Consider the following 13,099-nt stretch of genomic DNA (forward strand, 5'->3'; position numbering starts at 1 on the left):
GGATAAATTATTATATGTTTAGTATGATGTCATCAGATTTGGAAATTGATTATACAAGTAAGTGGTATTACATTAACAACATGTATTTTATCCTACAAAATGATAAAATTTATAGATCATCTTCAATACCACAAGGTCAATTTGAACAAATTTTTCAAGCTGATGGAGACATTGAAGCTTTATGTTATGGATCAAATGTTTATGTTCTCGTTTCAGGTGAAATGGTCTATTCATATCCTGTAAGTTATAACAGACATATTTATTTATCACAGGATTTATCAAATTGGGAATTGGTTTATTCATTCACTCCAAAACTTACTCGAAATTATAGATTTACAAATTTATTTTATATTGATGGGTATTTCATTGCTTTAGGATGTGGTGATTTAGTAAATATTAGTAGTGATGGAAGAAACTGGTCTGAAATCACAAAATTACAAGATGTTAGAAAAGCAATTTTCAAAAATAATACGTTAATATTGATAACAAGACCAGTTTTAAATACTCACCAATATTCAATATTATATAATAAATTCAATATTCATAATGGATTAAATACAATTCTTGAGATGATTTACCCCATTGGTTCTATTTATACGTCAATGAACTCAACAAATCCAGCAACAGTTCTGGGTTTCGGTACGTGGGAGCAGATTGTAGATAAATTCCTCTATTGTGCTAATAGTTCAAAGGAAACAGGAGGTTCGAAGAAAATTACTGAAGCAAACCTTCCATCGCACATTCATACAGGAACGACAAACTTTTCTGGCGACCATAGACACTCATTAAGAGACCACCCATTATACAACTCAGACTATGAAGCTGGTTATGATGTTTTATCTCCAGCTTATAACGATTCAACAAAAAAGACTTTTCGACAAACTGAACCAGGAGGAAATCATGTCCATACTTTCACAACAAATCCAACAGGCTTGGGTAAAGATTACATGCCACCATTTGTGACTGTATTTGCATGGTACCGCGTTCAATGAACGCTCAATGTTTGTTTCACAAACTTTAGAACGGACTGAAAGTCCTGAGCTCCAAAAGAGCGAACGGTATAATTTAAATTTTTATTTTAGTATAAATGAAGATTCTACCATATGGTGTTATTGGAAGAGATAAAGATGGAAACCCAATATTTGATCCAAAGTTAAAATTAAAGTTACTGACAAGACAACAACTTGAAAAGTTGCTGAAACCAAAACAGGATGAGAAAATGAGAAAATGAGAAAGAAATAAATGTTATCGTTAATGGTTTCAGGTTATTCAATAATTAATTATTTTTGAAGAACTGAAGGTGTCACTACGTCACCATGTGTCACTCGGTTAATTAACTTCTCTGAAAAAATGAGACAACATGACATTTTGACAACATTTACGAAAATTTGATGCAGTCCAAAAATAAAGTTAGTTTTAAAATTATTTTTATTTTTTTATTCCTATATAAATGACAGCAACAAACAACAACAGCAACTTTATCGTTTCTGATGAAAAAGTTATTGATTCATTAGCTGAGGAATTAGTTGTGGCAGAAACTAAAACCCTCAACGAAAGAATTGGTGAAAACAGGATTGATTTACATAACTACCTCAAACATGATGGAGGAAGAGGAAGGAAAACTGGTACAGCTTTATTAGTAAATAAAATTTCAAATTTAACGATTATAGATGTTGATATCAATAAATCGTACAATGATGAACTTAAAGAAACAGTTGGAAAAGACATTTTATCAAAACTTTCGGATAAAGATGTTATCGTTAAAACCGCTTCAGGAGGTCTTCACATTTATTGCAACACTAATTTCTTCTATGCAGTTTCGAACAGAATGATTAAATGTTATTCCTGCAATGATTATGATATCGATATCATGACTTCTATGGATGATTCAAAGCGTTCTTTAGTAGTTATGGCTGATTCAAGAGTTCGCAAGAATGCAACAGAACCAATCAATACATACTCATTCATTCGTGGAAGTTATGATTCAACATTAACTAGAACAGTGAATGATATATTAAATGATTTGAATATTAAGGTAAGAGTTGAACAGAAGAACGAAGAAATAAAGACTATCATGAATGAAAACAAAGATGTAAACATTGACGATAAACTTGCCCAGAGCATAGTTGATGGCAATAGTGATTTTGAAGTACATAATGATGGTGGAAACATGAATTTAGAAAAAGAAGTTACATTATTCACACTGTTTCAAGCAATTAATTCGTTACCTAATCATTTAATTAATGAAGCATACGATAACGTTTATAATTTCTGCAATTTAACTGAAAATGCAAAAAGTAATTTTGAAAAAGCACGTAGTAGATATGCACATTTAATGACTTCTCCATTTGTTTTGGTGAAGATTCTAAAACTTTATCAAAAGGAATATTATGATGAATATGTTTTACCTTTATTACGTAAGCCAAAAATAACATTTGATATCAAACTTGATGACTCGTTTTTGATAACAGATATTAGACGCAGGGCTGAAAATCATCAGTATAAAAACAGTTCTGAAGTAATTGAGGATTTATCACGTGTAATCCGTTTTGTAGATTGTGGAAACAAATATTTCATTCAAAAGGACTATAATATCCACGACAAAATGAATCAAATATCATTCGTTCTTCAATCAAACATGAAAGAGTCACTCAAAATGATTAAATTATTTAAAGAAGAAGGTAAAACCATAACAGCATGGGACGTACTATTAAATCAATTGTCTTCATTAACCGTTAAGGGTGTTTGCTTTAAATCTGATTCCCCAGATGTTTTCTCAACGTTTCAGGGTTATAAATACAACGTTCTCGAAAAAGTAGATTACTCAAAAATTGAGATGTTTATGGATTTCATTAAAGAAGCCATTTGTGATAATAACGATGAAGTGTATAAATACCTTCTCGGCTGGATTGCATCAATGATTCAACATCCTGGAATCAAGAATGAAACAGCAATTATTTTGAAAGGACTTCAGGGAACAGGTAAAAACAGATTCACAGACATTATTTCTGAACTTCTCGCTGGTTATTCATGTAAAAACATTACTGAAATAAGTGAGCTAACGGGTAATTTCAACTCAGTAGTTGAAAATAAAATGTTTCTTGTACTTAATGAACTCAAGAATGTAGGTGAAGACAGACTCGCAAACTTCAACGCTTTGAAATCAATTATTACGGATAATGAGATTAGAATTAATGAAAAGAATCAACCCAGAAGAACTGCTCAGAATGTTGCCAATTTCATTTTCGTAACTAACAACGTCTACCCTGTCAAAATTGAAGTTGGAGGCAGAAGATACGTGGTTTTAAGGGTCAATGGTAAATTCAAGGGCCAATTTAATTACTTCAAGAATTTGATGAATTCATGCACAAAGGAATTTTATGATAAACTTTTAACATATTTTATCAATTACGACCTTTCATCATTTAATGTACGAATCATACCGATGACTGAAGCCAAACAAGATTTAATTGAATTATCAACAAATCCTTTAGATGAATGGATAAATACACATTATGATGAATTGAGTGCAGGTATGACATGTAAAAATGCTCTATTCTGCAAACCATCAGACATGAAAGACAAGAATTTCCAAATGAGTATTAAGGATAAATGTGATAAGAAACAGAGAAGAATAGATGGTAAACAAACATGGTGTTATGTTTTGAAAGAAGAAATGAAAGGATTATATAAACAGGTTGAACCAAACGATAATGAGGATTCATTTACTGACGATGAAATACCTGTAAATGAAGCTTTATAAAGTATGATTTGAATTTATTTTTGCATTCTCTTGTACCTGTTGTCAAAATGTCATGTTGTCACATTTTTTCAGAGAAGTTAAATGACCTGGTGACACATGGTGACCTGGTGACACCTTCAGTTCTTCAAAAATAAGTCATAAATACCTTCCTCCTGTGTTGTTGTCAAAATGTCATGTTGTCACATTTTTTCAGAGAAGTTAAATGACCTGGTGACACATGGTGACCTGGTGACACCTTCAGTTCTTCAAAAATAAGTCATAAATACCTTCCTCCTGTGTTGTTGTCAAAATGTCATGTTGTCACAAACTTTAGAACGGCATAATTTAAATTTTTATTTTTATCATAAATGAATACCCCACAAGCTCAAAATTTACCACGAATCATAACAAGGGAGGAAATGATAAAAATGATGCAAGAACATGTTAAAAATAACAAACCACTAAAACTGAGAAAATGTGGTTATGCAGTAATGATGGAAAGAGAGATGTTGTCAAAGAGGAATAAAAATTAAATTTGGATTGAGTTTAAAAATTCATCTTTATTAAATTCATCTCTTCCAATCAATTTATTTATTCTATTAAATTCTTTTATTTTTGCTTCACTCAGTTTAAGGATTGAACGGTAAGTTTCTAATTTTTCGATTATTTCTTTATCGTTTTCAACCCCACCGCATTGCGGCTTCTTTTTGTAATAGCATATTTTTGATTTAATTCTGTTTAGTTTCTTTTTATATTCATCGTCTGGACTCTTGACTGCTTGTTGTCACTCATTTCTTACGAAATAAAAAAAATTAAATATTATTTAAATATAATGGAGTAATAAAATAAATCGGAATTTCTATTAATTTATTGTCAACTTCAACTAATGCATTGCCGTTAATATATCTAACAAATTCAGCTATTGTGTCAAATCTTCGTCTTCTTTTTGTCATTGATTTATCAGTTTTTCCATAATCGAGATGAATTAAAACTTTATTTCCTTGTTTAAAATTCATGAGCCCCGAATTAATTTGTTCACGTTTAACATCATTCAACCTTTCCATTTGCTTTCTAATATATTCCCATTCTTTTGAAATATCATTTTTCATTTCCACTGGTTTCATGTTTATAGTTCTATGCCATGTATTATTGTAATAATATACTAACTGTTGTATGATGGAGTCATGATTTCCATCCCAGTATATCTGACCGTTAACCCTAACGCATCTCTAAGAGTTCTCATTACCCGCATCAACTATTTATTATGAAACGTATATGGAGAGGATGAAAAGAAAAAATTAATTTGTGGGAAATAATGAGTCATAGCTGCCTGAAATCCTTTATCACCATCACCCCTGATATTATCTACTCTTTCATGATCTATAGTAAGTATTGAATAGCTCTTCTTGTTTCCTGTTCTGTTTTCCCTTTCACCGGAATGCAATATAAATATCTAGTGTTAATGTTAATGGCAAATAAATAAGTAACGTTTCCTTTTGAATATTCCAGATGATCGATTTCGTATGAATATGGATATGGTGCAAATGAAGGGCGACTAAATTTTTCCTTTAACGGTTGAATTTTCGGGTCAATTGGTTTATTTAATATCTTGAAATCCTTTTTAAAATCTTTTTGCTTCTTTAATGTTTGAAATGGATATAATAAAGTGAATGATGAAGGATTAACTGAAGGAGGAGGAGGTACTGTTGTGTGAGAGGTTTTGGTGTTGCAAGTGGTTTAATTTTATCTGCTTTGATTTTGGATTTCATTCCTTCCTTCATTAATTCTGGATGTATTCTATTCATTTGTTTTAAATATGCTGTATATAAAGGTTTGATATACTTTCCCGCTTCGAGTTTATGTTGAAGGATGAATTCCAAAAGTTGATCTTCATTTAAAAGTTGGGCTGAATATGGTTTAACTAATGAATCATAAATTAAAGCTTGTGCTTCATTTATGGTCTGAAGGACCTGGGTGTTTTGTTCCTTTTTTTTTGTGGCTCAGGATTATATAATTTATATAATTCATCAATATCTTCTTCTGTTAATACTTTATATTTGAAATCTTTCAACTGTTTAAGTTGTGATTTAGTTTTTCCCTTTGAATATTCATTATTTTTAATTTTGTCTTTAATTTCAGAAATTATTTTATTATGATATTTCAAAATTTCATTTTTATAATATGGATAATAATATTCCATATCATCACCCGTTATATTGTTATCATATTTTTGGAGTTATGATTTTAATTCATAATAATCAAGAAAATTTTGATTAAGTACTAAATCAGCAATTAAATTTTTTAAATGTACGTTATCCATTTATATAAAAATAAAATCAATGTTTTAAGGGTGCCCACCTCTTTGAATCATAGTATCAAAACCATTATTAACGGTTCCTTTTGTCTCTTCTGTGGCATTTCATTAAAAATAAAATTTTAAATAAATGGCATACAACATCCATTTTCACAACATACAGCCTTAGTGTGTGCTCCTGTTAATGCAGTCTTACCAATTGTTAAGCGAGTCATTGACCCATTTTTAAGTTGTAAATTAATATTCTGACCATCAAATATCACTTTATCATTTATTATATCCAAATAATTTTTAGGTGTTAATTGTTTATTTTGTCGTAAACTAACACCTTCATTTTTGTGCAATCTTTTTAAAATCACTTCCATCAATTGAACCGTTGAATGATGTATAACACTTAGGACATAAAGCAACCATGTTATCACCTTGTTTCTCAATTGCTAAACCCAATAATTTTTTCTCATGTGCTTTTTCTTCAGCTTTATTCTTTAATTTAGGTTTAAATTTCTCATCAAAACAAAAGAAATCAAAAGGTGCGAATTTGAAAATGTTTTTATCATAAAATTGTTTATCGGTAACAATTGCTTGAAATGCTTGAGTGTTAGGAAGATTTGGGTCGCCAGCGATTGCCCAATAAGATGAATCAGTATCACCTTCAATGAAATGAAAACGATTAACATTCAAGCATTTATACATAAAACATAAATGAAAACCAAATACCAGTATTTAGCATTATCTAAAGTAAAGAATGCCTCTTGTAAACATGTTTCACATCTATAAAATCTATCTTTGAGCATCACTTGATATGTATCCTCTCCTATTTCTCTTATGTTTTAAACTTATTTGACATACATGCAACGCGTGACTTCTGTGCATTCATTATTTTAGTCTTTGCGTAATTTTGTGTATTCATTGCATCGTAACCATATGATCCATTAAGTGAAATCTTGCAAAATAAACTTTTTCCTTTATTTCCTTCTAATTCAGCCTTTTGTCTTTCGTTCATAAATTCTTTCGCAAATTCATTAAAACAAGTGTTTTTCGTAAATGTTAAAATTGATTGAATATCATCAATGATAAAATTAAACCTGTCTATTAGATACCAAAGATAATAAGAAGAAAATGGTTGATATTGGTTGTGTGTTGATGCTAACTGAGTTAATTTCCTCTGTTTCTGGTCAACTGGTAGATTGTTTGATTTCATGTAATTATACATAAAACTGCCAATTGTTTTTTCATCTGTGATAATATCTAAGTTTCTTATTATCGGTAAAAAGTTTATGTAATCATTAATGTATTTTTCATCAATGTGACCCTTTACTTCAGCCACGAATAAAGTATTTTTCTTTCTAATAATTCCCAGTGCTTTTGCTTTCTTTGTTGCTGTATCACAAATGATAACTCCATTCAATCTTCCCGGCATATACATTTTATGGTCAGTATATGAATGAAATCATGAGGATTAGATGAAAATGATGAAGGATATAATGAATTAAAGTCAACTCCAACGAAATGAGTCATAATGTTGGTGGTGTCCTCATTTGATACAGTTTTAGTTTCTGGATTATATGAAAGTTTATTAATGTGCGTGATTCCTTTAAGATTAACACGATGTTGAACATTTGATAGACCACCAGTAATTCCATTACGGAGAATGTGATAAGCTTCAACTGAATCTAAAGTCATTGGTAAATTATTTTTTAATGCATAATTTCTTAAATTGATTCTTAAACGTTGAAACATCTTCATCTTTATTTGATTTTACGACATTGCAATAACAACACATTAACTGACAATTTTCTTTGGTATGTGGTTTTTCATTATCGATTCTATCCAATGTTGGTTTATTTACATATGTAAACGCTTTACCACACATTTTGCATTTAGATGAAAGGATTAAATCGTGATAGTATTGAAAATCATCCATTGAAACATTGTTTTTGGTATCTCTTTTTCGCCTTTTCATCTTGTTTCTTATATGAATCAATTTTATATTTCCAATACTTTTTTGTTAATTCAAAACTTGATTCCACATTTTTCTTCTTTCTGGATATGTTTCGTTAGGATTGAAGTTCTTATATGCTAACGCGTAACGAATCATTGATGCATTCGATGATAAAGAAAGATTATGAAGCATGTCAATTTTATAAACAAATGTTTCTTCGATAATTTTATCAATTGGGTCAATCATAATTTCAACGTCTTTTATTGCAATAATGAATAAAATATTCTAATCTATTCTCAAAATTTTTAGCATCATTGAGATATATTTGTAATCTGAATCGGATATTGTTTCTTGTGTTAATGCTGAATAAAATGAATCTTGAGTGAATGGTTCCTTTTTATATAATTCATCTTCGTAATTCTCCCATGTGATGAATTGATAAGGGAAAAAGGATTTAACACGTGATTTATTGTTTCCGAAATCTTGAGTGAATTGGTCTAAATGTTCCACCGCCTATATAATTTCTGATGTCAATAAATCTTTAATTCATATGGACCAGTTTGTTTTCTTTACTATGACTTGCTTAAATTGAGAAAAAGAACCCAGCATTGATTTTATCTTCCATTTTGCAGTATTTAAATCACGAAAAATTAAATTTAAATCAAACTTTCCTGAATTAAAACCAATGATATCACTTTATTAAATTCTTCATCTAAAAGCTCTTTCATTGCTTCCTTTTTTTGTTTCTCATTTAATGTATTCATTAATTCTTCATATTGTTTCAATATTTGATTTTAGCAACTAATGAACAGGTTTGAAAAATAAAAATTCAATCCAATCAGAGATGAACGAATCACTTGATGTTAAGCAAAAATTCCTCGTAAATGTTTTATCACGGTCTACGACCTCGCCGCTTTGCGGCTTTATTTTGACAGTTGATGATACCATAAATGGTTTTAAAGTAAGCGTTCAAAGTTGCACACTCAGAAAGTTGTAATTCTCTTTAGTCTCTAATGTTTCGAAGTCAAAAGTAATATAATATCTTGTCGGTTTGATAATATTCCTGCAAATTGTGAGCTAATAACCCTGATATATCTTCTGTTTTCGTGATATGTGGTGCATATGGTTGTTGTGTGTTTTGCAATTGAACGTCTTGAATTAATCTTCCCATTATTTTCTTTAATTTCTCACAATGTTTTAAAAATCTTCTTGGTTTTCCTTTCTGGATCATCACGGATAGAATATACTTTCTTCTTGCAAAAGGGGCAAACTTATATCCTGTGAGTGCTTCAACGTCTGTAATTCTGTCAGCGTGAAGTTTTCCACATGGACTCTGTGTTAATAAAATATTTACTGTTTCAAATTCTGGATCTATCATTATTGATTCCACTAATGGAAAGTCTACCTTGTTAATGTCTACGTCTTCTGGTTGAGGGTCACAATAATAAAAATCAATATTAACGTTTTAACATTCTTGCTAACCTCTCACTTTCTGATGAATAATGTCAAATCCTTCAATATGCATCTATGGCTTCATTTAAATAACTTCTACGAGTTTTAGGATTAACACCATCAGGAAATGTTATAGAAGCGTTTAAATAACCTTCTACCTTCGGCTCTTATTTGATTATCATTCATTTTTAGCTGTTCCATTTTTGTTCATTTAATGTAAAATAAAAATTAAAAAATAAATAAAAATAAAGTTTATTTTTTTTAAAGTCCGAGACTCAGAGAGTCCAGGGCTAAAGTCCATAAAATGAAATTAAGAACACATAAATTTTTATCATCTGCGACGTGACGAATACATTTTAATTTACTCAAGAATGCGTACCCTGATACATTAAATCTAATTCCTGTCTTATTTAATTTCACAACAACTTTGAAAAGGAATGTATGAATAGCTATAAAATGATGAGATGATGTTTTATGGGTTGCTTACATTTTTTTTCTGAAATAAATGAATAAATATAATGCTTATACGTTTTCATATCTTTTATATTCTTAATAACGAATGGTATAGACCTTTCAACTTCGTCTTCCTTCGGTGCTGTTCTTTCATATGAAACATTATTGGTATCTTCAATAATGAAACCACAATCGCATAAAATTTTATATGTACCAATTGTTTTCTTTTGATATTTTATCTAACAAATCAAAAACTTTATCAACACCTGTACATTTATTTAAATAATAATTTGTGTAAATATCATGATCTTCTTTCTTAATCGTATTAGTTGCATATGTTACATTTTTCAGTGCTTTTTTTGAATTTTTTCAGAAATCAAGAGGAGGTGAAAGTAATATACATGGATAATCTCCATCGTCAATAAACTGAAAGCTTATGTTTATGAATAAATTTTGTGCCTTCTTCTGAAAGTGTTTCGTTAATATCACCATCTAATAAATTTTTAGTAGATTCCAAAAAGTAATTTTATATCTTTCCTCATGTGATTTTTGAACTTCTGATTCTGAAGCTGGATATTCATTAAACCCTCTACTTCATTCTCAGCATTTCTCAATTCCTTAATTTTTTTCATCTATTTCATTTCTTAATTGTTTCCAATTTCTCAATCTCATCGTTATAATATTCATCTTGTTTAATTTTTTCTTCAAAATATTCAGGAGGTGTTTCAAGGCTCTCTGAGCCCAGGTCCTCTGGACCATAAAGGGAATATTCTCCTGTTTTTCAACTTTTTTTGGGATATAAATATCTCATTATAGCCTTTTTAGTAATTGGTCCGTTATATTTAAATTCATTCAACAATCTGGAAAACTCTTTCAACATTCTGCATATATGTTGGATAAGAACCGTCTCCAAATTTTCTAAAATATTTTCTAATTCTGAATTAGTGAACTTTAAAGATTTCAATGAATTAGTTGTTATACTCATTTATTATAAAATAAAAAAATCTAACTTTATTTTTTCGGAGTTTTGTGACGAAAGTGCGAATCTTCACTTCGTCAAAAATATATTCTTTTTATTAATGGTAATATAGGAATTGTAGGAATAAAAACTTTTTATAAATTATTCATAAATTTTTAAAATCGGTTTCATACAAAATAAAAATAAATTTTCATAAATGTAAGACATGAATTTTTAAAGTTTATTTTTTTTATTTCATTATGTATGGGCTGAGTGTAAATGTCTTACAATTTTGAAAATTTTTTAAATCTTGATTTATTCAAAAACGTAAGAATAAAAACCGTAAGAATCATACATTTTTTACTTCATATGTTAAAAAAATGATACAAAATCGTTCAATATTGTATGAATTCTTACGTTTACAAAAAAAGTCACACAACCCTTCAACATATACTACTAATTTTATATCATCATTTTACCGGATTATTCTTCAGTACATCGATTGTGTATCTAAAATAATATCATTATCCTTATTCTGTTTTTTCCAAAATTCTTTTAAATGTCTTTTTTGGTTAGATTACTTTATACTTTTTACTTTTATTTTTTAATTTCAAAAAAAAATTTGGTGATTGTTCTATTCTGTTACAATGTGCATTATCATATTCTAATGAATTATTCATTACATACATTTAAAAAAACTTGTTAAAAATGAAATTAAAAAATTATGTTTATTATTACGCTGTGAATGTGTCAACAGCGGTCATGCCTGTATCTGTATCCCATATTTGCCACAACCTTTCTGTATCTGCATTTGTGTATTTCGGTTTCAGCTGATACATTTGATTTGGCGTGTAATTTGTTCCAGTTAATGGATTAATTGGGAGATCTTCATGCGGTGTGTTATTATTGTACTCCCAAATAAAGGCAGGAATAGCCTGAATGCTTTGGCAGCGCTCCAATGTCGGCCAGAATCTCTCAATCTTCCCATTTTGGTAGGGAGAATGAGAGTCTGTATGCCGCCATTGGACGCCCCAAAGATCAAGTAGATCTTGAAAGGCGCCCCTATTTTCTGAACCGTTGTCGGTCCAGAAACAATAAGGGGCGCCAAATTCAATGAAGGCGGAAGCTGCAACGTTCGCTGTCGTCGCTGCAGCATATCTGGTATTTGTATACACGCTAGGACTTTGCGGCTAAAATCGTCGATTATGCCATAAATATACTGGCCACGAACACCCCTAAAATAATGAACATCTGCGTGCCAGATAAGATTGTGGGTGAAAGCGCCCAATATCTTACTGCTGTTTCTGGCCCCGGCATGCTCTAATCGCGTCTTGGTGAAATGATTTTTCTTTGAAGTATCTGCGTACTTCTCTATAAGATACATCAATTTGTTTTGTAATTTCAAACGTTTTCCATTGTTTTGTTTGACCACAGGGAAAGGCCCAGTGGTCATGTATCACAGCACAAGAGCTTTGATTTGGTCGTAGGGATTGACCCTACGACCTTTCTTGCCTTTAGGCAATGGGGATATTCTGTAAGCTAAATTGATTTTGTAAAAAAGATTTTGAAACATCTAAATATTTGAAATCATTTGATTGAAGGGTTGGGGCGATGGGAACATGAGTGCAAGCTTCTTCCCATGTCATTTTACCTTCTTCAATCTGATTGGAAATACCAATTAGGTAAATTCGATCGACATACCCTTTGTAAGGATTCATTCTAATGAAGTACGTTAACAATCAAAATATTCTATAAGTGTCTAGTATGGAATTCAAAAGAATAAAGAAAATGGTAACTTAAATAAACGTATTATGAAATAATTTATAATTAAAATGAAAAAAAGAAAAAATAATAAGTAAAGTGACTGGAAATTAAAATGAAAATCAGTGTACAGTTTTATTTTTTTCTCGCTGTGAAACGTATTCGGTCATTTTTTTAAAAATTAATTTTTTGTTAGAGATAAGAGCTAAAACTCGGTAAACAACTTCTTTATGTCTAGAAAATTCTATCTTGCCTTTTATTTTTTTCTCGCTGTGAAACGTATTCGGTCTTTTTTTTAAAAATTAATTTTTTGTTAGAGATAAGAGCTAAAACTTTGCAGACAACTCCCCCATGTCTAGCAAATTTAACATTCTTCTCCCATTTTTATATATTTGGTTTAGAATGTTCGAAAATGCGTAATATGGTCATTAATATTAATTGAAAAGAACCTTGAATTAATTCAATCTGATCTCACAA

General features: G+C 30.0%; 3 protein-coding genes across 3 annotated transcripts, besides 2 other annotated features; 2 read left to right on the forward strand and 1 right to left on the reverse strand.

The window, feature by feature from the left end:
- Positions 1–10,906: part of a mobile genetic element that runs on past the window's edge.
- On the forward strand, positions 603–992 carry TVAGG3_0621190 (keratin-associated protein family; the record flags this gene model as incomplete). Its single annotated transcript, XM_051240366.1, has 1 exon — positions 603–992. The coding sequence occupies one exon, from the start codon at positions 603–605 to the stop codon at positions 990–992; it is 390 nt and encodes a 129-aa protein (XP_051086953.1).
- TVAGG3_0621200 (uncharacterized protein) lies at positions 1,451–3,654 on the forward strand (the record flags this gene model as incomplete). The annotated part of the gene is made up of 1 exon (XM_051240367.1): positions 1,451–3,654. A coding segment is annotated over one exon (2,204 nt), but the record flags the coding sequence as incomplete, so codon positions are not given.
- TVAGG3_0621210 (uncharacterized protein) lies at positions 6,542–6,706 on the reverse strand (the record flags this gene model as incomplete). The annotated part of the gene is made up of 1 exon (XM_051240368.1): positions 6,542–6,706. A coding segment is annotated over one exon (165 nt), but the record flags the coding sequence as incomplete, so codon positions are not given.
- Positions 10,907–12,755: 1,849 nt separating the features above from the next.
- Positions 12,756–13,099: part of a mobile genetic element that runs on past the window's edge.

This window comes from Trichomonas vaginalis, chromosome III (genome assembly GCF_026262505.1).
Source record: "Trichomonas vaginalis G3 chromosome III, whole genome shotgun sequence".
Classification (NCBI taxonomy): Eukaryota; Parabasalia; order Trichomonadida; family Trichomonadidae; genus Trichomonas; species Trichomonas vaginalis.